This window comes from Mauremys mutica, chromosome 6 (genome assembly GCF_020497125.1).
Source record: "Mauremys mutica isolate MM-2020 ecotype Southern chromosome 6, ASM2049712v1, whole genome shotgun sequence".
In the NCBI taxonomy this organism is placed as follows: domain Eukaryota; kingdom Metazoa; phylum Chordata; order Testudines; family Geoemydidae; genus Mauremys; species Mauremys mutica.
Window position 1 is genome coordinate 59,233,039 of NC_059077.1, and position 25,408 is coordinate 59,258,446.

The 25,408-nt window shown below is 43.3% G+C and overlaps 1 protein-coding gene across 12 annotated transcripts in view; it reads left to right on the forward strand.

Annotated features, from left to right (window-relative positions):
• The window catches only part of LOC123372784, a 166,736-nt gene that overhangs the window by 102,868 nt on the left and 38,460 nt on the right, over positions 1 to 25,408 (forward strand). Inside the window, exon 8 of one of the 12 annotated variants that reach the window (XR_006580447.1) lies at positions 2,252 to 2,484. The exons of 10 other annotated variants lie outside the window; for them this stretch is intronic. Coding sequence is in view for 1 of the 2 variants with exons in the window: in XM_045021250.1 (XP_044877185.1) it covers positions 2,410 to 2,484 (75 nt within the window). In the remaining variant the exon portion in view is untranslated. Of the gene's footprint in view, positions 1 to 2,251; positions 2,485 to 25,408 lie in introns of those variants that run through there. One more of the 12 variants, XM_045021250.1, reaches the window with a different exon arrangement.

A 25,408-nucleotide genomic window follows, 5' to 3' on the forward strand; every position in this document is an offset into this window, starting at 1 on the left:
TGAGTCAGTTGACATGGGCCAGCCATGGGTGTCTAATTGCAATGTAGACATACCCTTAGAGGCCTGGTCTATTCCTGAAAGATAAGTTGACCAAGCTACATCGTTCATGGGTGCGAAAAATTAAGCCACTCTAAGCCCTGGTATAGCACTGCTAGGTCAAGACAAGAGTTTTGCCATTGACCTATCTTCTGCCTCTTGGAGTGGTGGAAAACCCCTTTCCATGGCTGTAGCAAGTGCCTATACTACCACGCTACAGTAGCGTAGCTGCAGTGTGGAAACTGGGCTGCTGTAGTGCATGTAGTATAGACATAGCCTCACTCTCACAATCAGCTACACCAGCTTTGGAGCTGCTTTGTGCCAAAGGGGGAGTGCAAGGCAGCCACAGCACTGAATATAGCCCCTTATCATGTGTGGTGAAATTTAGAATTATATCACTAGATTCATAAGTTTGGTAATGATTTTTCAATCAGTTAACACTGCCCCAGATCTTTCATTTTTCTGTACAATGTAGCTCTAGTGCACTGCTGAAAACAGGTGGGCTTGACACCTAATGTAGTTTCACTGTGCCACAGACTACACAGGCCCTTGCTTCTACACTAGGCACTGGGCTGTTACTGAGGGCAGGTCTACACTAAGGGCGGGGGTCGAACTAGGGTATGCAAGTTCAGCTACGTGAATAGCGTAGCTGAACTCGAAGTACCCTAGTTCGAACTACTTACCCGTCCAGACGCCGTGGGATCGAAGTCCGCAGCTCCAAGGTCGACTCTGCCACCGCCGTTTGCAGTGGTAGAGTACCGGAGTCGACCGGAGCGCGCGGGGAGTTCAAACTATCGCGTCCAGATTAGACGCGATAGTTCGAACTCCGAGAAGTCGAACTCACCGCGTCGACCCGGCAGGTAAGTGTAGACTAGCCCTGAGTTCCCTCTGGGGCAGGTGACTAACTGATGAAGCACCATCAAAAAGTTCACTAACCCCTCTGGGAACTGAGCAATCACTTGAGCAAATAGGCAGAATCCAAGTGTGGAGCTTCTTCAGAAAAGTAGTTAACTTCCGTTGGGCCTGATGTAACTTTCCTTTCAGTCAGCGCTAACCATTAGTGTTCATGGCAAGCGGTTTTGACCTCATAAGGCATGTGGAAAATGCCAAGCAATCTCTGGTGCAAAATTTTCTAGCATTTTGTTAAAGTGGAATCTGAACAATATGGCTTTGTTTTGATTGTGAATCTAGTAGCACAACTCTCTCTTACAAGCTTTTTTGCTTTGTGGAAAGAATCCAAAAGTAAGCTAATTTTCTGTGGGTGATCACTGCCGTCTGTCTCTTAGTGAAATGGAAGAGCAATATCTTAGTAGATCAAAATACTGAATTATATGGGACACATCAAATGAGTATTTACAATCAAGAAAAACAGATATGAATACAATTTTATTAAGAAGATGAAATATAATTTATAAGCAAATGCTCATATTTTAAGATGAAAATATACATAAAGTTTTAAATCAGAGAGTGTTTGTATTGTGAGTTATTGTAAATGGAAATGGTTTCTGTTTTAAATTTGGGAAGCATGCTATATTTGTTTTGGTGTGTCTGGTGGTGATGTTACATGATTGCATATTTCCTTTCTCATTTACTTCAGTATATATCCTTTTAAGTGTGTGTTCCTTTCATGGAGTTTCCTTCAGAATAAGTTCTCGATCTTTAAAACAATCTCTTGTTAGTAAAAGAAAACATGCTGTTCAATAAATTGAGTGTCCAGCTGGCTAAAGGTTTAAACAGGAAAAGGACATAAGAAGATTCTGTGGTAGGTATAAGATAAACATGCTCTTGTTTATGCTTTGTTGATACTCTGATTGTTTAGAAGTTTGAATTTTTTTTTTATACTAGCTTTGGGCCTGTTCTTTAGAAAAACCAAACAATCAGCCCAGTCTATATGACAGCTTTGATCTTTGTTTTCATATTTGTTGTAAGAGGCTAAAAGTCTGGCAATTTGTTGTATTTCATGCTTTGTCAGATCATATCCCCTCAACACATGTTATCCACAGATGGTTTGGAGGGGGGAAAAAGAAAAGGCAGAGTGCCTAGAGTTTGACATCTCCAATAAATTCCCAGGAGATTGTTTTATAAATGTCAGCATATTTGTGGCTGTTCATGCAGGTGCTTACACAGGGACTTGTGGCCTTTCACCTAGCATAATTAACTTCCTTTTATTTCACAATGTTTACCATTTCTTTCCTTAACCTTTTTGTTTTTACAGAGTGCTCTTGAAGGAAAACTCAGCAAGTTGCTCAAACACCTGCTTGCCATGAGGCAAACACTGAGCTTCATACTTGCCCCAGGACAGGAGTCCTGTGAGAAAGCTCATCAGATACTACCAACTGTTGTTTATGCTAGATTGCTAAATCATGTGACTAGATGTCATCAATCTCTGGAGGAATGCTGCAGCGACTTGCTTGTTTTGACACTTATTGTACCATCTGCCCCCTTTGGGTGAGTTACAAGTCAAGGCTTCATATTTTTAATTCACTCATAAAAACATGCTATTTTAGAAGGTTTCCACAGCATTTTTCATGGTTTTGTATTATGTTTATTACTTTCAGGTGTGTATGTCCTGCATGCATCCATGGGGGCAGAGAGTTGTGTTTCTGTGCATTTCAGATAATTAAGTTCAGCAAAGTTTGATTGTAATTTAAGTTCTTTATCAACATAAAATACTGTGCAATTATTTGTCCATATTAAGCTATACAAAAGTAATTTTGCTGATAAACAAGGATGCCTGAATGTGTTTAGTGGAGGAATGTAGAAAAAAAGAAAGATCATTCTTGGAACATTACAGATCCACAAGTTTAATAATGGGGTATGGAGCTTATCTCCTAGGTCACTGATGCAAAGCCAGCCCCACTCAGAAATGACCAACCATGACTATCTCTTGCCTGTTTTGCTTGGTCATCCTTATGAAATAAGTTGGTGGTCTCAGGCTAATTCCTGGTAGATAGATGTCTCTATCATAAACACTTACGTTTGGCATGCTTGTGAGGCATCTTTGTAGAGAAGGTAAGGTTTGAATGTGCGAAGGATATTGATCTACCTTTGTACCCAGAAAAAAGGGTTTTAGGAATACTAGCAGGACATTTTGGGAAAGTTTACAGTTTGCTTGCACTTGCAATATTTAATTTGTGGGTAAATATAAATCTCCAAGGCTGTCTATCTGGCATTTTTCATGTGTATGAAAATCAATTAAAGTGAACCACAGGCCCAGGAACCATCTAAAAATCGATGATTGTTGGACCACACACATGTGCTGCTGAAGATCTGAAGATTAGAGTTGACCAAAACCAGCAAACACATTTTTCAACATCTCTGTCTTTATCCATGGAACACGCTAAGTGGCGAGAATTAACAATTTAAAAATGAATGTTAATTAAAATGTAAAAGGGATTCTTCTGTCACCTCAGTTACTTTCTTACTACTGTAGCAATCATTCTTCTTCAAGTGATTGTTCATGTCCATTCCAAGCAGGTGTGTGCACGCCACGTGCACACAAGTCAGAAGATTTTCCCTTAGCAGCGTCCGTAGGGTCGGCCTGGGCTCCCCCTGGAGTGGCGCCTCCATGGTGCCCAATATAGGGGCCTGCCAACCTCCCACTCCCTCAGTTCCTTCTTACCATCGGTGACAGCTGGCTGGAACTTTGCTGTGCTCTCGCAGTAAGCCTAGCAGTGTCTCAGTTCGTGTATATAGTTCTGATTCTCATAGTTTCATACTTAGTGTTAGTTATAAGTTAGTTAGTTAGCCATTGGGGAGCTTCCCTCCCAACTCAACCCCTCTCCTGGGGCATGCCTGGGTCCCCAGGGTTTAAACTCTGTGTGGTCTGCAGGAACTTTATGCCAAAGAGAGACCCACACTCTTCCTGCTTGAGCTGCCTTGGAGAGACCCACCAGAGAGATCGGTGCAGTATCTGCAAGAGATTCTGTCCCAGGACTCTCAAAGATAGAGAGCAGAGACTTAGAGTTCTCCCGATGGAGGCGGCTCTGTGGCCACATGCGGATCCAGACCCGGCGCCTAGCACCTTGTCTTCGGTGCGAAGCGCTCCGGCACCGCTAGCAAGAGAGGAGGCCCAGTCTAAGGACTCCAGGCCCCAGCACCGGAGAGACTTGGGGCATAGGAAGCCGGCCTCCATGCGGCACCACTTGCCATCCCCAGTCTCGTGAAAAAGAAGAGGCCGGTGAGGGCCCGATTGCCCCACCAGGACATTAAAAGGCTGGCGACATCCACAAGTGTGGTGGGACAACCAATGCCATTGGCACTTCCTCCCAAGGTTGCGCTGACTCCTGCCCCGGTTGGGGTTCAGTCGAGTCCGGACCAGTCCAAGTCCCTGGACCATTGCGAGGAAGTGCGCCTCCCATTGATGCCGGAGGTGTTTGAGTTGGCTTTGGACTTGATGAGCCTGCCGATGCCGGCCTCCCCGCGCAGGAGGGAAGAGCCGCCAGTAACTGCCCGACCCCTGGTCCAATCAAGGGGCAAGCTGGCCATGATGGCACCACAGTCCCCACCTCACACCATTTTGGCTCTGCTGGCGCAGAGGGAAGTGCCTCCCCGCTCCCTCTTGTGGCACCGTACTGCCCCTCCATCTTCATACGCAGAGACCTTGGAGTCGGAAGGGGAATCCTATCGCTCCAGTAGATCAAGGAGCCGGAGGTCAGCTTCACAGAGAAGTCAGCAACCTTACCCGGCGCCGTGGCAGCAGCATTGGCAGCCACTTTCCCAGTGGCCGTTCTGGACTCCCTGGGTTTATCATCAGTCCCGGGGCAGGTGCACGGTCCACGCTTCAGGTCCGCGTCGGTCTCTGCGACGTCAGTAGCTCTGGCGCAATTGCTACTACCAGTGGCACTGCTGTCCAAGAGGTGGGTGCCACCTATTCAACAGGATCCGGCACCGCCTCGTCAAACATTGGCACCGGAGGGGGCTATGTCTTCACCACCACAGGCACAGCCCAGCATGCCTCGTCGTTCGGTGTCGACCGTGGTACCGATCACGGTGCCACCCCCTCCATGTGCACCGTCCACGCAACGCGAGTACCATGTGCTGAAGGACCCTACAGGAGCTGAGGGTAGCGAGGAAGGTCACCTTCCTGCAACTTCCTCCCCTTCCTTGCTGTATGAAGTGGTGGCGGGAACTTCGGCACCAGCTCTGGAAGACAACCGGGTGCTTCGGGAACTGCTCAGACGAGCTGTCCAGAGCCTGGCTATTCAGGCTGAGGAGGTCGAGGTGGATGTGGACCCAGTAGTGGACATCTTAGCTCCCTCGGGGCCATCTAGGGTCGCTCTACCGTTAAGACGGTAATAGACAATTCCTGCACCCTATGGCAGACCCCAGACTCTCTAGCCCCTACGGCCAAAAGGACGGAGAGACGTTACTGTGTACCCTTCAAAGGGCATGAGCACCTGTATGCCCACCCTCTCCCAGACTCTCTGGTAGTTGATGCGGCTAACCAAAGGGAGAATCAGGGGTTCCAGGGGTCTACCCCAAAGAACCGAGAGGCCAAGAAACTAGACCTCTTTGGTAGAAAGATCTACTCAGCAGGGGGTCTGCAACTGCGTATAGCCAACCAACAGGCTATAGTAAGCCGATATGGACACAATACATGCTCGGCCCTGTCCAAGTTCGCAGAACTCCTTCCCCAGGATTCGTGAAAAGAATTCTCTGCTCTGGTGGAGGAGGGGAAGCTGATCTCACGAGCATCCCTCCCAGCGGCCCTGGACGCGGTGGACGCAGCCTCCCGCACACTGATGCGGCGAGGGTCCTGGCTTCAGGTTTCCGGCCTTCCCCATGAGGTCCAGCAGACGATCCAGGACCTTCCCTTTGAGGTGCCCATGTTGCTTTCTGAGAAAACGGACAAGTGGCTCCATCCTAAAGGACTCAAGGGCTACTTTACGCTTGCTCGGCCTGCACACTCCGGCCACTCAGGGTAGACAATTTAGGCCGCAGCCAGCCCCACAGCTGTATCAGCCACAGAACCACCCAGGGGCCCCATGCAGAAGGAACTGGAGTGGCAGGAGGAGGCAGTATCCGTCTGCTGGAGAGTCCTCGGGCCAACCAAGGCCACCAAATTTGATGGTGCAGTTGAGGACGACCTACCAGTCAGGACCTTGGATCCTACCAACCCCTTCCTTCTCATCCCGTCTATCCTCCTTCTACCGTGCTTGGTCCCGAATCACATCGGACCAATGGGTGCTCCGTACGGTAGAGAGGGGATATTCCATCCAATTCGCCTCCCTGCCGCCCCATCAGCCCCCGCCCCTCTTCAGGCACCCCTCTCACGAGCAACTTCTCATTCAGGAAGTGCAGTCCCTCCTCACTGTAGGGGCAGTGGAGGAAGTTCCTTAGGTACTCGGGGAAGAGGGTTCTACTCCTGGTATTTCCTAATACCAAAGGTACAAGGGGGCCTCAGACCCATTCTGGACTTGCGGCGTCTGAACAAGTTTGTGAAGAAACTCAAGTTCCGTATAGTGTCTCTGTCCTCCAGCATTCCCTCCATGGATCAAGGAGACTGGTATGCCGCCCTTAACTTAAAGGATGCGTACTTCCATATCGCAATAATACCTCAACACAGACATTACCTCAGATTTGTGGTGGGCAACACCCATCTTCAGTTTGCAGTCCTGCCGTTCAGTCTGTTGATGGCCCCGAGGGTCTTCACAAAGTGCATGGCAATTGTCACAGCTTTCCTGCGCAAACACCAAATTTAGGTGTTTCCCTACCTCGATGACTGTCTCATCAAGGGCCGCTCCAAGATACAGGTGGAGGCTCAGGTGGTTTTTATCAGACAGATCTTCCTCGAGCTCGGCCTCCTGCTAAACGAGGCCAAGTCTACCCTGTGCCCTGTCCAGTCGATAGAGTTCATAGGGGCAGTCCTGGACTCGACTCAAGCCAGAGCGTACCTCCCAGAGTCCAGGTTCCGGTCCATGTCCGACATCATTCTTTGTCTCAGGCATTTTCCGACCACTACAGCAAGGAACTGCCTGAAGTTGCTGAGGCACATGGCTGCGAGTACCTATGTGGTGAGTCATGCCAGGCTCAGATTGCGTCCGCTTCAGTCCTGGTTCGTGACTGTGTACAGACCAACCAGGGATGCGCTGGACTCTGTGGTGATGCTGCCTTGGGTGGTGTTAGACTCCCTCTGGTGGTGGCTTGACCCATGGGAGGTTTGTGTGGGAGTGCCCTTCGCCAGCCCTCAGCCCTCCCTATCCTTAGTAACCGACGCTTCAGACCTGGGGTGGGAGGCGCACCTGGTGGTCTCAGGGTCTTTGGTCCTTGGAGGACCTCACCTTGCACATTAACATCAGGGAGCTGCTGGCGGTGCGTGTCACCTGCCAGACTTTCAAGTCCCGCTTGGCAGGCAGGTGTGTCGCAGTTCTCATGGACAATACCTCAGCGATGTTCTATATCAACAAACAGGGTGGTGCATGCTCCTCTCCCTTGTGCCGGGAAGCCCTCGCGCTATGGCAATTTTGCATAGAAGATGCAATTCATCTGATTGCATCTTACCTTCCGGGGGTGCAGAACAGCCTAGCAGACGCCCTCAGTCAATCGTTTCATGGTCACGAGTGGTCTCTCTGCCAGGATGTCGTACATTCAATCTTCTGTCTCTGGGGCTCTCCCCAGATAGACCTGTTCGCCATACGGGACAACAGGAAGTATCAATGGTTCTGCTCCCTCATGGGGAGCAGCCCGGGAGGGTGGCCTGCTTTACGCTTTCCCACCAATCCCGATAGTCGTCCTCTCATGGGAGGGTGGCCTGCTTTACGCTTTCCCACCAATCCCAATAGTCCACTGGGTACTCCTCAAGATTTGCAGGGATCGCACTCAAGTCATACTGATAGCGTCGGTTCATGTCGCTGCTGCAGATGTCTGTGGTGCAGGTGCCTATCGTGCTACCCTTGCTCCCAGACCTGATCACACAGGATCGAGGCCATCTCCAGCACCCGAACCTAGAGTCGCTCCACCTCACAGCCTGGATGCTCCATGGCTGAACCCTGTAGAAATGGGATGCTCCCATCAAGTTAGGCAAGTCCTCCTTGGTAGTAGGAAACCCTCTAACAGGGTCACATACATGGCCAAGTGGAAACGGTTTTCCATCTGGGCAGGGCAGCAGGGACAGGCTCCGTTGCTCGCTCCTGCTCATACTAGATTACTTATGTCACCCGAAACAGCAGGGACTTTCACTCTCCTCGGTTTGGGTCCATCTTGCTACCATCTCCGCGTTTCACCCAGGGACTGATGGTTTCTTGCTCTTCGTGAACCCACCAGTCAGTCGCTTCCTCAAGGGCCTGGAGATCTGGAGGGAGATGAGTTAAAGATAAATTAATGCGCTCATAGGCATTTGGCAAATTGCAAAAGCATGTTATAAATTTGTCATTTGCCTTTCCAGTTTATCACATGGATTCCACCACCACATATAGGATTTATAGAATGGTTTTACAAATATATAATTTAGCCACAGCGTAGTGATCTTGTTAAGATAATTAGGTCCATGTTATTACTCCCCTCGCTGTTATGTAGCACCAAACTATTCTTTGTTTTGCATGGCCCAACTTGAAGCTGATCTTGATTAAAAAAGAAAAATCTGGACACTGACTGTGTGCAACATGTATCTATAAAATGATTGTGATGGACCTAAATACCAGTTGCTTTTAGTACATAAAGGAATGTGTACACCTCTCTTTCTGCTGGAGTAGGGGCTGATGCTAAGTTTGCATTGGCTTTGCACCTTCAGGCTGCTTTAAAGACATGAATATATTTCAACCAAGAATAAATAGCATGTTTGTTGTTCTGATGTCTAATAGGACCATTAAAATCTTGAAGTGTACATGAGTTACAACATATCCACATTCTTGGGATTTCAACCTCAGGTGTGAGAGTCAAGCTTTGGAAAATGACCAGCAAGTGAAAATAGTTTAGAATCCAAAAGGGAGAACTGATATCTGACTGGAAAGAGTACAGCTCTGCTCCTCAACTGCCCTCATTGGAGAATGGTTATTGATATGGCCTTGGAGACTGGTTTAGTGCGATAATGTGTTTTCTTATGTATACATTCTTTTTATTGTGAAGAGTGGTTTGCATGTGGTTTTCCATGCCAGTGGGGTTGTTTTGGACCATCTTATTCTAATAAAAAGTCTTTCATGGGTTTAAAATGACTTTATGTAAATACTGTAATTTTGCATAGTTCATATTATCTGTATCTGTTTCGGTTAAAAAAAAATACAGTCTAGTAGTACATAATTCCAGGATTAGGGCTATGAAACACTGAATGGATTTGAATTCCGAGAGATAGTCTTGCGACTTGTCAGATCTATGCTAAAAACTTTCGCCGACATAACTATATTGATCAGGTGTGTGATTTGTGCCTGACACAGCTATACTAGCAAAACTGCACTTCTTTTGGAACATCTTATTTCATTTGACAGGGCAGGAATAAAAGTTCAGTTTTGCCAGGATAAGCTGCTTCCACACTAGGAGCAGTATGACTATATGTATATCGGTAAGTATATATCAGCAAAGCACTCCAGTGTATCATAGAATCATAGAATCATAGAACTTAAGATCAGAAGGGACTATTATGATCATCTAGTCTGACCTCCCGCAAGATGCAGGCCACACAAGCTGACCCACCCACTCCTGAAATAATTCTCTCCCTTGACTCAGCTGTTGAAGTCCGCAAATCCTGATTTAAAGACTTCAAGTAGCAGATAATCCTCCAGCAAGCGACCCCTGCCCCATGCTGCGGAGGAAGGCGAAAAACCTCCAGGGCCACTGCCAATCTACCCTGGAGGAAAATTCCTTCCCGACCCCAAATATGGCAATCAGCTGAACCCTGAGCATGCAGGCAAGATTCTCCAGCCAGACATTCAGGAAAAAGACTTTCAATATCCCAACATTGACCCTCGGTACTAATTACCAGTGGTCGCACGTTATTGACCTATTGACTAGACCTGGTACTTATAGACCTGTAGACCTGGTACTTATCATGAAGTGTATATAGAGTTTCTTGTGGTAACATTCTGGGCCACTCTCTGATCCTGGGGAGGCCTGCATTCAGTTATTTGATTGAAGTTAGTTGTTTCAGGGTTTGTAATCCTGATTTTGCAGGGTGGATTGATTTAAATCAAAGCAAAGCAATTTACGTCACTGATCTTAATCATGTTTTGCATGTGTATTTTTCAGTTACTTTCCTAAGAAAACATTGATTCTCATTAGTTGGTAACCTTTGAAACATATTGGTTTGCAATTAAATATAGCCCTTACCCTAAATGTGTTGTGTCTTTTTGCTAATGACAAGGAGACACTTTATCTTTTTATTTAAGAAATTACATTGCTTAATTTATATTTATTCAGATGATTAGTTTTTTATTTGTGATTTGTGTCAAGCTCTATTTGGATGGAAATTCAAGTACAATTAAAAGTGCACAAACAGTATTTTAATTATTTTATTAAATAAAACTACCTTAAAAGTGATGGATACATAAGTAAAAGTTTAACAAAGTTTATGAAAACATGTTTTGCACTTAAAACTGAATGATTTATTATACAAAGGCAGTATTTGTAGTTAGTAAATTGAATTGATTGTTTCTGGTCATCATGTTTTTCAAGGTTATGGAACTAATAGATTACATCCTTTTACACTTATTTGTAGATTGGAAAACAAACTTTCCTGCTTTTTCAACACCTAGTTGCTTTCTTAACATTGAATGAACTGGTCATTGAACTGAACTATTTGAATAAACTGAAATAAGGGGAATATTCTCTTCGTGCCTGCAGAAGAGGTGACTGCTGCCACAAGCTGGTTTAGCACTTCCGCAAACTGATTTCAGGTGCTTAGTCAGTGACTTTCTTCAGTTCAATGGTTTAAGTTTCTTTAAAACTTAGCAGCAAATGTGTGTGGCTTAATATTTTTTTAATTTAATTTAAATGATTTTAATATATTATGTTTAGGCCTTAACATAGTGTATCACTTTCAAAATTAATTTTAAATGGATTTATTTAAAAAAATACACCTGTATTTAATTTAAATTTAAGTCTGATAGATAAAAATATGATTTTTAATAAAAAAATTCCATTTTTTATTTATATCTGTATGGGCAATTTAAATTACTAAAAGAAGCATTAAAGAATATTAGGCATATCAATTGCAAGGACTGTATATATATGGAGGTGGGAGGGGAGAGAGCACGTGCCCTGGCATAAGTGGGAATTGTGTATTTGGTGGGGCTGAATAAGGACTCAAGAATGTGGGTTGCATTGGAGCATACATGGAATATTAAAGAAAAATACTTTTTATTCGAGTAGTGTCCCTGTGGGTGCTCCACATCAGGATGTGTGCACACCTGTGCATTCTGAATCAAAGATTTTTCATCAGCACTATCCGCAGGTCTGTGCCCTAGACACCCTCATGCTTCAGTATAAGGGCATATGGGGAGGTGCGGACCCGCCACCACTCCTGTTCCTTCTTAAATGCCTAAGGCTCTAAGATGAAGTGTTGCAGTGTCTATTGGTTAGCCACAACACGTTCCCACTCTGGGGCTGAGCCGGCGATGCAGCTGTGACAGTGCAATACCCCAGATCTGTACCACTTGAGAGCACTCTTCTACTCCTTCCTGCCCCCCCCCCCGCTTGCTGTTCCTGAACACTCAGGAGAGAGGCTGTAAAAGGGCGTATGGGCCCTCTAGATGCCTCATTTTCTTCCACCTGTGGTTGCAGATATCCTGGAACGTCCACGTCTTCAATCAACAATGCCATTAGCTAGTTGTACTTGTTCTTAGTGAGTTTAATCCTTTATTTTATTCAAAGTAGTAAATTTTATTTACTGAGGTGCCTGTAGGTTCTGCCCTCTAGTGTGGTCTCACAGATCCTGTGCAGATCCTAAGAGAAAGCGGGCAGTATTTAAGAGATGTCAAACTGTCTTGTTTCCAATACCCATGCAAGATGTCTAGCAAACTTAGGAGAAAGACACTGCCCTTCCCAGTGAGCAAGGAGTGTCCGAGCCCTTCTGCTGTAGGAGGCCCTAGCAGCCAAACTCTCCACTGCTGGCCAATTAATTTCCAAGAGTAAAGATAGGCCTGCGTTGGCCTCAGTTCCCTAAAGAACTAAGATGCAAAAGGTGAAAGTTCTGCTAAAGGTGCTATCTTCTGATCTGGGAAAAAGGGTAAAACCATCAGTACCATTCAGATCTGATTCTCCCAGTTCTGGGGTGAAGCATAATGTGGCCCCTCTTAGTGTTTAGCACCATCTGGAGTCCTTTTTGGAGTCCTCAGAGACTGTTTCAATATTCTCCTCAGATCCTAAATTGAAGCCTAAATTGGGAGCTCATGTTAAATCCTATAAGGCAGGTCATATCTGTATTGTAACCAGCATTACAATTCTGAAAACCAGTTCTAGTGCCAAGCATCTGCTGGTGCTGAGGTTAATGGTTGTAGCCCAGGTACACCATCTAGATCTGCAAATTGCTTTAGATGCAAAAGATACTCATGTTACTAGACCTCCTGAAGGAAGTCATCAAGGGGATAAAAGACAATCTACAGAAACCCGCTCCTACTTTGCCTTTGGTGAAAAGACAAAAGGTTATGGAACATGTTCAGGTTTTTGCCAGATCAGTCCTTTCTGTGGACCTGGCTTGACATGAGTAATTGGACATGGGGTGAGGCCTCCTTTCTTGGGGGACAAGAGTAGGGAGGTAAATAGATCAGCAGGCTGTCTGTACTAGCTAAGATAAGGGTAAACACCCAGGGAGCCATTTACAATGGACAAGATAACAGTGGATAAAATAAGCCTGGAACATAAGATGAGGTGAAGAGTAAATCATGGATAGAGCATGCTATATAGGGATTGGTTCCTACAAAGTGACGAAGCTAATCCTCAAACATGTAAATACAATGTATAGCAAATGCAGTGCAATGTGTAAATGTATATGAAGGAAGAATTCACTGTGTAACTTTGGATGTGGGGTATGCCCGGTGCCCACTCCGCTTGAGCCCAATCAACTCAAATGTTTGATTGTATGCCAATAAAAAAAAATCTCAGTGATGAGTTTGCAGTTGAGCTGAGTTCTTGGAAACTGAGTGGATAAAGTCTCAGAGGCTACCTCAACACCTTCCTCCTTCCAAAACTCCGACAGGCTTACAGCAGAAGTTCCCTTCCCCCTTTTCAATTTTAAGATTCCCCAGACCTCTAGTTTCACTGCATCCAAATGGCTTGGCTCTGAATTCAGATCCACAATCCAGTGTTGAATCAGATATGGACAAGGAGGTTACCTTTTCACCTTGCTTCCATTCCCCTGACAAATGCCATGCTATCAATTCCTTCTTATTGGCATAATTCAATAACAGAGAACCTGATTCTGATTGTGAGTGAGAATGACAGTTTTCTCCTTGGGCTGGATGGTCCTACTGGCCACCTCCTAGATATTATATGGAGGCTAAATGTATGCATTTATACAGGGAGTCATCGCCTCAGAGACCTCAGGGGAAAGCCAGTTCCTCAGATCTGGTGGCCTCAGATCTATCTACATCACTGGGGAATCGAAATCACTGCAGCATCTTCACTATCCAAAGATGCCATATAGTTCCATGAACTGGTCTCTAGAATGGCTTCCACACTGAATATACCATCAGTCCATATAGAACAGACCTCTTATCCCAACTTTGATATCCTAGGAGCTCCTTCTAATTCTAAGATCACTCTATTGGAAGGGATTTTGCAGCTAGCCAAAACTATTTGATTGAATCCAGCTATGTATCTGGCTATGTTGGAAAAAAAAACCAACCAAAATTTACCAGCTACCCTACTAAGGGTTTGTGTTGTTACACACTCACCCTGCTCCCAACTGCAGCTGTCCAATGAGCAAAAATTCAACAGGTGCATACTGCACTAGTGATCAATTGGTGGAGAAAGAGAGAAACTGCTCTGAAAGTAATAAGGCAACATTTTAAAATAAAGAATGGGATGAGAATGCGGGAGAAATCCAGTCCAATCCATACCTAAGAACTGTGTTCACATGGGCTCAAATTCCGCTCCCCTTTAAACTGCAGTAAATCTGATGTTACTCCAAAAGAATGACTCCAGTGCAGAACTAATAAATATGTGATCAGAATCAAGCCCCTGTAGTTTACAGTTCAGGAAAGCAATAACCATAGTATGGCACAGAGTACACTGGAAAAAGTATTTGTTTTACGGAATTTTTTAAAACCCAGATAATCCATATATGTATGAGAAATGTCTTATTTTGCCAGTCCATAACATAGAGCGAATATGGCAATATTTTTAATATCGAATGTTTGTACATAGAATATATGTTCTGTCCACTGTTACTCCTAATTAGCATTTTAATTATATGCTGAATAAATGAATTTGAATATTGATTCCTATCCCAAATATTTGTGTATATATAATTGAAATATTCTGAATATATGTTTTGAATTTGAAATACTATGTCGAGATTCAATTTTATAGTTGATGTTTAATTCTAATATCCAGTACCAAATTTGAAAAAGATATTTCTTTTCTTTTCATAATCTTCTTTGAAATTCAGGTGGAACATGCATTTTGAATTAGCACAGGAACCTCTAGCAATTTTTTTATCTATGTATATTTGAATAGATTTGTGATATTTATTGCTTTCAAAATATTCCTGTCTTACAGTGCAGTATAGCATAATTCCTTTTGGAAAGACTCAGCAGTAATGAGTTTCTGGTAATATTCTGTTAGTTTTGAAATAAATACATGACTATGAAGTGATGTAGGACAAAACACACACAACCCTTCAAAGAGGAAATAAATGGATGATTGCCTCCCACAAAATACCCAGATATGTGCCTAATTGCACAGTATTGCCACTCGTTGGCTACTAAGTCATATTTAGATCAATTACTATTAGTATTTAATATGAGAATTATACCTTGAATGACGATCACAGAAGACAGGATTAAAAGAAAGTGTGTATGGGAGAAGTTGAACATAGTATAACTTCTGTTGCTAGCGAGTTAACTTTGGGTCACTCTTTACATTGGATCCAATGATATATTACATTTTTATGAAAATTATACTCTTGTACTGACAGAGTTCAGTGAGATATTTTATTTATATGAAGTTGTTAATAAAAATGCAAAATAAGTAAAGCATCATTAAATATTTTATATAAACTGCTAAAAGGAACTAACGTCAGTCTGCATTTCCCACTTCATATATGATGGACCACTATATCTTCATCTACCCTAGACTTTTCTTAAATTATTTCACCATTGCACAACATGGTGGTAAAAAGGGCTAGTTCTCTGTCTATTCTAGCACTCTCATCATTGATCCTGCTGGTGAAGTTGCACCAGTGGTAGTGTAAGGGTACAAACATTTAAGACAAAAGCTTTGTGCCTAAGTACAGTGTAATGTACTCTGTAAGATCACTCACTGTTTTGAGATTCACGCAATACTCAGATGGTGTGGATCATAGAATCATAGAATTCAAGATCAGAAGGGACCATTATGATCATCTAGTCTGACCTCCTGCAAGATGCAGGCCACATAAGCCGATCCACCCACTCCTGAACTAATTCTCTCCCTTGACTCTGCTGTTGAATGCTCCAAATCGTGATTTAGAGACTTCAAGTAGCAGATAATCCACCAGCAAGCGACCCCTGCCCCATGCTTCGGAGGAAGGCGAAAAACCTCCAGGGCCACTGCCAATCTACCCTGGAGGAAAATTCCTTCCTGACCCCAAATATGGTGATCAGCTGAACCCCGAGCATGCGGGCAGGACTCTCCAGCCAGACCCTCTGGAAAGGGCTAACAATATCCCAACATTCACCCTTTGTACTAATTACCAGTGGCACGTTATTGACCTATTGACTAAACCTGTTATCCTATCGTACCATCCCCTCCATAAACTTATCCAGCTTAATCTTAAAGTCATGGAGGTCCTTTGCCCCCACTATTTCCCTCGGTAGGCTGTTCCAGAATTGCACTCCTCTGATGGTTAGAAACCTTCGTCTAATTTCAAGCCTAAATTTCCTAACTGACAATTTATATCCGTTTGTCCTCGTGTTTACATTAGCACTGAGCTGAAATAATTCCTCTCCTTCCCTGGTATTTATCCCTCTGATATATTTAAAGAGTGCAATCATATCTCCTCTTCTTCTTTTGGTTAAGGAAAACAAACCGAGCTCCTCAAATCTCCTTTCATACGACAGGCCTTCCATTCCTCGGATCATTCTAGTGGCCCTTCTTTGTACTCGTTCCGGTTTGAATTCATCCTTCTTAAACATGGGAGACCAAAACTGCATACAATACTCCAAATGAGGTCTTACCAACGCCTTATATAATGGGACTAGCACCTCCTTATGTCTACTAGAAATACCTCGCCTAATGCATCCCAAGACCGCATTAGCTTTTTTAACGGCCACATCACATTGCTTACTCATAGTCATCCTACGATCAACCAGGACTCCTAGGTCCTTCTCCTCCTCCGTTACTTCCAACTGGTGCTTCCCCAGCTTATAACTAAAATTCTTGTTAGTCATCCCTAAATGCATAACCTTACACTTCTCATTATTGAATTTCATTTTGTTACTAATACTCCAGTTTACAAGGTCATCCAAATCTCCCTGGAGGATATCCCGATCCTTTTCCGAATCGGCAATACCTCCCAACTTGGTGTCATCCGCAAACTTTATCAGCCCACTCCTACTTTTGGTTCCGAGGTCAGCGATAAATAGATTAAATAAAATCGGACCCAAAACCGAACCTTGAGGAACTCCACTGGTAACCCCCCTCCAACCCGACAGATCACCCTTTAATACGACCCTCTGCAGTCTCCCCTTTAACCAGATCCTTATCCACCTCTGGATTTTCATTTCGATCCCCATCTTTTCCAATTTAACCAGTAATTCCTCATGCGGTACCGTATCAAACGCCTTACTGAAATCAAGATATATTAGGTCCACCGCATTTCCCTTGTCTAAAAAATCTGTTACTTTCTCAAAGAAGGAGATCAGGTTGGTTTGACACGATCTACCTTTCGTAAAACCATGCTGTAATTTGTCCCAGTTGCCATTGGCCTCAAGGTCCGTAACCACTCTTTCCTTTATAATTTTTTCCATGACTTTGCATACTACAGCCCGATGCTGATAAGGAATATAATTATCAGTATCATTAGAATGAGAGCTCTTAGAAGCACATAAGGCACAATAGCTATTTATCAAAAGTCCCTTTATTAACAACTCCACTAAGCAGATAAACAATCTCACAAACACTGAAACATAGAAGGAAAATACAAAGTGGTTAGCTGTAGGTCTAACATCACTCACATCTATCATCTCCTGCTGGGGGACCCTGGAGTGTTACTTATTTTCTACCTCTTCATCATCTTCATCACCATCATCACCAGGGTTGTCCTCCTAGCGCTTTCCGGGCATTTCCCCCAGCACACAGACTGGGCAATACCTTTTGTCATGAGTTATGCTTATGCCTATTAAGGCTCATACATATGCATAAGGATTCCAGCTCCTTTTTGCTTATTTATACTTCAGTACCCCACTAATGTAAGGATGCCCCATTTTCATAGGTTACTTCATTAATTCCTTTTTTATTCATTAACATTTATGTCAAATAGTTATCATAGTAACTTGTGGTCAAGCTAAAATTCCCTAAGACGTTTCTGCTGGTCATCTTGCAATATGAACTGATACATTGCAATGTCAAAACATCAGCAATTAACACATCTTTTATTGTAATCTTGCAATTTACAGATCCAGGTCATTGCTCAGCAACTTGCTGAATATCTTACAGGCCTGAGGCCTGTTGGCCCTGTGTTACAATATTAATTAATACTTATATTTCACCTCTATATCCTAACTGTACTTTATCTTCAATTCTTGGCTACACAGTATTACTTGAGAGTTACCTGAACAGAATACACGTCCACAACCACTCGAAAAAAAACAATTACTTATCTGTTCTGTAATTGGTGTTCTTTGAGATGTGGGTGCAGACATGTGTTCCATGACCCTACCCTCAATCTCCTCTGGGTCAGAGACTCAATCCATCTGCTCTGGTGCATAAGAACTGAGGGGGGGGGGGATGGTCAAAGTGGTGCCACCCTTATATTGCCTCTGGAGGGTCCAAGAGAAGGAGTAGGGCGCGCACGTGCATGGCCCGCAACGGGTACTGCTAAGGAAAAGAAGTCTCTGACTCCAGTGTACTTGGAGCAAAGACACCTGAGTGAAATGCACGTCTGCACCCGCATCTGGAAGAACAATTACAGAGCGGGTAAATAACTTTTTTTTTCTTTTGGGGCTTTATCAGGGTCATCCAGCAAATCAATCAACCTAGCATATTGAGCCTTGAGGGAACCTCCTATTCATCTCTACTATATAATTCAAAGGCAAGATGTTTTACCACATTTAATGCAGTGGGTGAATTTAACATTTTTATTGCAGTAACACCTATAGGGTAACCAGTCTAGGCAGGGGCGGCTCTAGCTTTTTTGCCACCCCAAGCACAGCAGGCAAGGTGCGCCTGCGGGAGGTCCCCAGTCCCGCGGATTCAGCATCGTGCCTGCGGGAGGTCCGCCAGTCCCGTGGCTTCGGTGTACCCACCACTGAATTGCCGCTGAATCCGCGGGACCAGCAGACCTCCCGCAGGCAAGCCGCCGAAGGCAGCCTGACTGCTGCCCTCACTGTGACCTGACTGTTGCCCCCCCCCCCCCCCCCGCGGCTTGCCACCCCAGGCACACTCTTGGAGCACTGGTGCCTGTAGCCGCCACTGAGTCTAGGGCCCCATTGTGCTCAGTGCTGTACAAACATAGTAATTTACTATCCCTACCTCAGTCTGCTCAGAGAACCTACTCTAAATATGCTGTATGCATTGTTTACTAATGATCTGACAGATATGATACTGGGTTAAAAAAACTAGGTGTGCAAACTGTGTACACAATTATGTTTACTACCAGACTTATCCTGCATTATTATTTTATTTGGTAATATTCAAAGATTTCTAGTAATCAGTTTTAGTCACACATCTTCTCAAGTTAGCTGACTAATATTTATATGGAAGTCATTAGACTGTCTAATGCACCACTTCCAATTTTCCTGATCTATCCAAAGTCCCAGGTGTAACTAGTTTTCTTTATATGTATATGGATAACTGTCCCAGCCTCACACTGCTAAATGTATCAGGATAACAGCATCATTTATTTCCTAAAAAATGAAATGTGAAACGAAGATGTGTTTATAAATGCCCTACTTAATTTTCAAAATAAACTGTTTTTAATTTGCATTTTTCTGCAAATTTGTATCAGTTACAGGCCATGTGAACTTGGAAAAGATGAAAGCTTATGTTTAAATTTAACAAATTAGCTTCATTTAGGTCATACGTATATGCCAATAGTCATTTCATATTTACAAATATTCAGTTTATAGTTACTTAGCATTATTAATTTTCATACTTTTTATAGGAAAAGACCCATGGGACAGATCCTGTGCTGTAGGGTGGCCACTTAGCATTGATCCCACACTTGTCCTAAAGTTGACTTAGCTGGCCATGGAAGTTCACTTCCTAGACCACCACCCCTTCCCTGTAGTATGCATAGATAAGGTGTGTGGTTGTGGTGGTGGAAGAGCCTAGGGTTTCCGCAGGCTTCACGTATCCTTGGCTGCCTGCTAAATTAAGTCTGTTCTAAGTCATGCTGGGGCACCAACATCAGGCCAGGATCAGGGGAGCATAAAAGTGGCTTTTAGCCACCTTTGCTGAGACCCCTCTCCTTACCCACGTCTGAATTTTTCGGTGTGTTTTTCAGTTGTAGCCAATGATCTAGGCCTATATCAGACTAGTGCCCAATATCTGCAAAATACTGACACCTCAATAAGAAAATGATTTGTTTGTTTTCGTTTTGGTATTTTTCTCAGTTTTGACAAATTGAAACAAGCTTATTTGTTAAAGTATCTAAATTTTCAGATAAAAGCTTCTGAATAAAGTCTGTAGTTTATATTAAGGTTAGACATGTGGGACCATTATATAGTAATATTCTCTTCAGAATAACCTATATTTCTTCCTGTATTTAACAGTTTTGCAGTGGTTTGGCAATGATTCATTTGACATGACGAAGGAACATTAGATATTGTGAGGTCAAAATTCCACCGTGAGATTGAACAGCTAATTTGTGCCGTGATCAAACAAATTAATTTGTATCTAATTGATATATAACTAAATAGTTAATCTAAATGCTTGTAATCAACAGAGATGAGAACCATATGGGAGTTATCAAGATAATAGGCAAACATAATGTTCTTTGAATAGCTGAAATCATTCTTTAAGTTTTCCTAAATATAGTTGGATGTGTTTTTCATTCTTTGATATGTTTTCATGCACCGCATAATTTTATCATAAATATAGCTTTCATTAATCCTGTAAAGAATTTGCAAAATTGGCAAGACTAGGTATTGAATGTGTGAGTATTTTGTCTTCATTTCTGTCCAAACATACAGAAAAATATTTCTTTTAAACAAGTAAAGATTGCCGTGTAAACAAAATCTGAGGATGAAAAGTTGCACTAACAAGAAGGGTTTGATGGTTGGACTGTGGTTGTGTGTGTGTGTATTCATTGAAGTCTGTGGAATTATTTTGACTTTACACAACATAACTGAGTATAACTTGAACCAGTACGTGTTACAGCCCCTCCATAACTCTTCAGGAACCTATGACACTTTATTTCATCTAATATCCTTCTTTGGAAAAAAAGGATAATCTTTCATGAATTCAAAGTGGAGACAGCTTTAGACTCCTACAAAACTGATGGCTGTGGGGAGGAAAGCTAAATACCACATTCTCACTGAACTGGTAAGCCTTGTGGACAGTTTATGTAAGCCTCTTATTAAAAGAGGCAATCATTGGCCTCATGAAAGAGAACCTAATTTTTCTTTTTTTTCAAAGCTCTTTTGCAAAGATAGCCTTGAAAACAGATGGGAACAGTTTCAACAGGGGTTGAAAGGAACAAGCAGCTGGGTTTTACTTCTACAGCAGGAGGCTGGGAAGGAAACCTAATGTTCAGCTCCACTTCTCTTGCCCCCCCCCCCCCCCCAACAAGTCATTTTGGGTTATAGCCTAAAGAAACTTATCTACTCCAAAAAATTCAGGCTGTGCCCATGTATAGTTGTGGAATAATGTTAATATGCAGTTCAGTGGTCCAAAAAAAAATTTGCAGGCTCACTAATAATGCTAAAGCTCGCTCTGCTTATTAAATTTTTCATTTTCATCCTTTTTTGAAGCTCTGACTGAGCCAGTGGCTTTTCACTCAGGCATGTGCTGCATCATGAGTGAATATTCATTTATAGGTTTGAAAATATTTATTTATAAGCTTTACTATAACACTCATAACTATAGTATCTGACAGCCTTAGTCACTTAATAAATTTATCCTCAAAACAACCCTGTGAGGTAAGGAAGTACTTTTATTTCCATTTTACAGACGAGGGGCAGAAAGGTTAAGTGACTTGCCCTGGGGCACACAGGAAGTCTGTAGTAGCATCTGTAACAGAATGCTGAAACAGTGGCTTAACTAAAAAAACATTCTTCTCAATGCCTGGTGTAGTTATGGCAGCTGTTGCAAGAGGAGCTCCTGCACCAGTGTTCAAGGGTCACATCACTTAGTCCCTAAACCCTAGCCATAAAAGACCTGCTCCCCAGTATGACCCATCCTCCTACCTAAATGAGATTGCCAGCAGTCAGGGGACACACACCACCCACTTCAGGAACTAAGAAAATCCATTCTTCAACTTGACTACCTAGTGAAGCAGTAGAAGAGACCCGCTCCAATCAGTCAGCCTGAGGCTACATACAGTCTACTTGCTGTGAGGAATGTTCACGAGGTGTAGGAGAGGGAAAGCCTGGTGAGTTGGGAATCACTTAGCCAAGGAAGGAGGGAACAGATGACTTGAAGGGAAGAGGATAAAGAATGTGGAGTTGATTATTTTTTACGATTGGTGGAGATGCTCATGTTTTAGGCTATGCCTATAGTAGAGAATTTACAGCAACACAGCTGTACCAATGCAGGTGTGCCGCTGTAAGTTTTCTCACGTAGCTGCTCTATGCTGATGGGAGAGAGCTCCTGTGGACATAATTAAACCACTCCCAAGGAGCGGTGGTAGTTATGCCAGTGAGAGAAGCTCTCCTGCCAACATAGTGCTGTGCACACTATCGCTTACACTGGTGAAACTGATGTCACTCCGGGGTATGTTTTTTCACTCCCCTGAGCAACATAAGTTTTGTTGACAAAAGTGGTTGTGTAGACGTGGCCTTAGTTGAGAAAAGGTTTATGAGAAAAGGTTAGCTTTGGCTTTCTCTCATCTTTAAACCACACTCACTCCAAACGCTCTGCATTACAATGAATTACTATATAACATGGGGCTGCTTGCTCCTGTTTGTCTTGAGTGGGGGAAATTTAGGCAATAGGCAGATGGTCTCAAAAGTAGTGATTCAAAATGTAATTCATTTGATTACGTTAGATTTCTTTCCCTCTACTTTTGTATTTTCTATAGCATCCATCATTATAGCATTTAAGACCTTCCCAGGTAAATCAGATCTGCATGACAATATGCCTACAGAGGTGATGTTGTCATGCATTATTTCACTGAGGAGGCAGACAGAGAAGTAATTTTAGCTGGTGCAAAGGCTCAGGGCTGCAGTATACTTTGTGGCTTCAGTGCACCCCTTACAGGGGGGATTACCAGGTGATCCATGTGTAACCCACACACCTCCTTGGTGTGGTGTTCTGGCCCATCTAGTGGCACCAAGACCACTTAGAGAGAGAGATTAATGAGTCTGCTCTACAGCCTCAACTAAGAGCCATGTGGCTTTTAGCTCATGCAGTAGAGGCTCATCCTTTTAGCTCCAGAGGTACCAGGTTCAATTCCACCCACCCATGACCGGGGTCTGTTGGTGTTACACATGCAATGTCTTTCCCTGTCTTCAGCACCCATGAAAGCACAGTGAGATGCATGGAGACCCCAACAGTCTCTGCTCTAAAGCATGTAAAAGTCTGTAACCTCAGCCTCACCCGCCATTGCTGTTCTACTGCTCTTCAAATTCTGCTGCCTTCAGGGCCCTCTCCTTTCATGGAGGAGACAGCATGATGAATGGGGGCTCAGTTTACCTTGGGAATTATAAAACTGGATTGGAATTGCCTTGAAATGGTATCTTTGTTCACTGAGAAATCAAGTTAGATAAATCACAGATCCTCATGATTGTCCCATGGCAATATAATGACATTGTTTCATATAATGATGATCGTGTACTTACTTTTAAAAGCCTTAAAACATCATTTTTGCATCTGAAATTCATAATCTATAATCCATCTGATGGCTATTTTGGCTTTATTGACTCGTAAGGTGTATCCTGGGAATTGTAGTTCAAACACTCTGTTAAATACTGGTTGAGAACTGATTATTCTTTACAATTCTTTAAATAAACTCCCAAAAGCCCCTATGAGGATCAGCATCCCATTATGCTAGACACTGCACAAACACACAAGATGCTATGGGCCCTGAACCAAAGAGTTTACAGCATAGATTGTCTTTGCTTTTACTCATATAACTACTATGTTAATAGTTTTAATCAGTCATAAAATATTGCAATTATACCATGAACATATTTTATAACAACAGATTCATGTTTTCACCCATATAATTAAAAAATAACAATGGCTTCAGTGATTTACATGATACTAATTATTTCAAGGAGTTTTGGTCTTTGTGGATCATGACATCAGAGCCCTTTGATGGAATTATTTCTTTTCAGCTTACTGCAATATCTGTGTTGTTTTTCATATGATTTCAGAAAGAGTCTTGAACAGTATAATGTCATAAACTTCAAATATAGCATACAAGCAATTTAGTTATTAGGAATCTGACAGTTAATTATACTCTTTCTAATGCCTTGACATCATCTTTAAAATATAGTCTCATACACTGTACAGCATGTAATATTGAAAAGGATTCAGCACAAGATTCAGATACTTAGTAGTTTTTGTGTGGCAAAAGTATTACTAGCTGACAATAGAATGATTACAAGGTAAAGAGACAGTGCATCTAATTATCTATTTCAATATAGTGTAAAATAATTTCAAGATAGAGTAATAGTTGCCCAATTTACAGATGGCAACCTCAGACTCTAAATACAAAAAACGTAAGTTTGAATAATGTTTAATCATAAACTGTTCTGTTAGGACTTTGATCATTTTTTCTTTTTCTGTTTTATACTTTGGGCTATGAAAACTTCGTACTCAAATCCCACTGTACAGTACAATACTAGCATGCCAATACTGGCTCTGGTATTTACTATTAAACTAGCTGGTTTTACTATTAAACAGTGGGTATTTACTTGGTGTGCACTGAAGCCAACTTCTCCAAGATGGAAAAGTAGAAATGGAAAATGTTTATGACCCGTACGTAAGCTGACCCTATAATTAAGGGGTCAGCAAACTTTGGCTCCTGAGCCATCAGGATAAGCCACTGGCAGGCCAAGATGGTTTGTTTACCTCGCGTCAGCAGGCACGGAGGTAAACCTAAGTAAACAATGTGTCCCGGTGCGCCAGCTGATGGGCCAGGACCGCAACTGGTGGGGAAATTTTGGGAGGGGGAGAAGCTGGGGGTCAGGGGAGTAACCCCTGTGACCACCCCCCACATGACCCTAGCCTGGGACTCCCACACTCTCCCCATCCCATCCCTTCCCACCTTATCTGGGGAGGGCCAGGAGAGGATGTCTCTGGCCTGGCTGGAGCTGCTCTGGCAGGCTGGGCAGCATGGCCACAGCCTGCTCCAGTGGGCCAGACCAAGCGGCGCAGCTGCAGCATGTTCCAACGGGCTGGGCCGGGCGGCACGGCTGCAGTGTGCTCTGGCAGGTCGGGCGGCACGGCCACAGCCTGCTCTGGGGGGCAGGACTGAGCGGCACGGCTGCAGCCTGCCAGCCCCGGAGCTGCAGCTGCTTCGGAGGCTGGGGGGAGAGCAGCGTGGCGAGAAGTGGAGAGACTCTGGCCCCACCTCTTCCCTTCTGGCTCTGCTGGTTGTGCTGCCTCTGTTGGGGGGACAAGCTGTGTCCCACCTCTCCCTTTCTATACCCATTCATAAGCCGACCCCCTTCTCTGATGCTTCCCTTTTTTACTAAAAAAATTTGGCTTATGAACGAGTATATACGGTAATCTCCTTTATGAAAGAAAAATGCTCAAATACTAAACAGTAAAGTTCCAATGACTGTGAAATTACTAAGTGCCTATATCTTCCTCAGTTTATAATATCCATTTCAGGGTTGTTAATCTTAATGCTAAATATTATTGTTTTTGTTTAATTGGTATAGAGCAGTTATTTTGCATAAATTCTGCATAA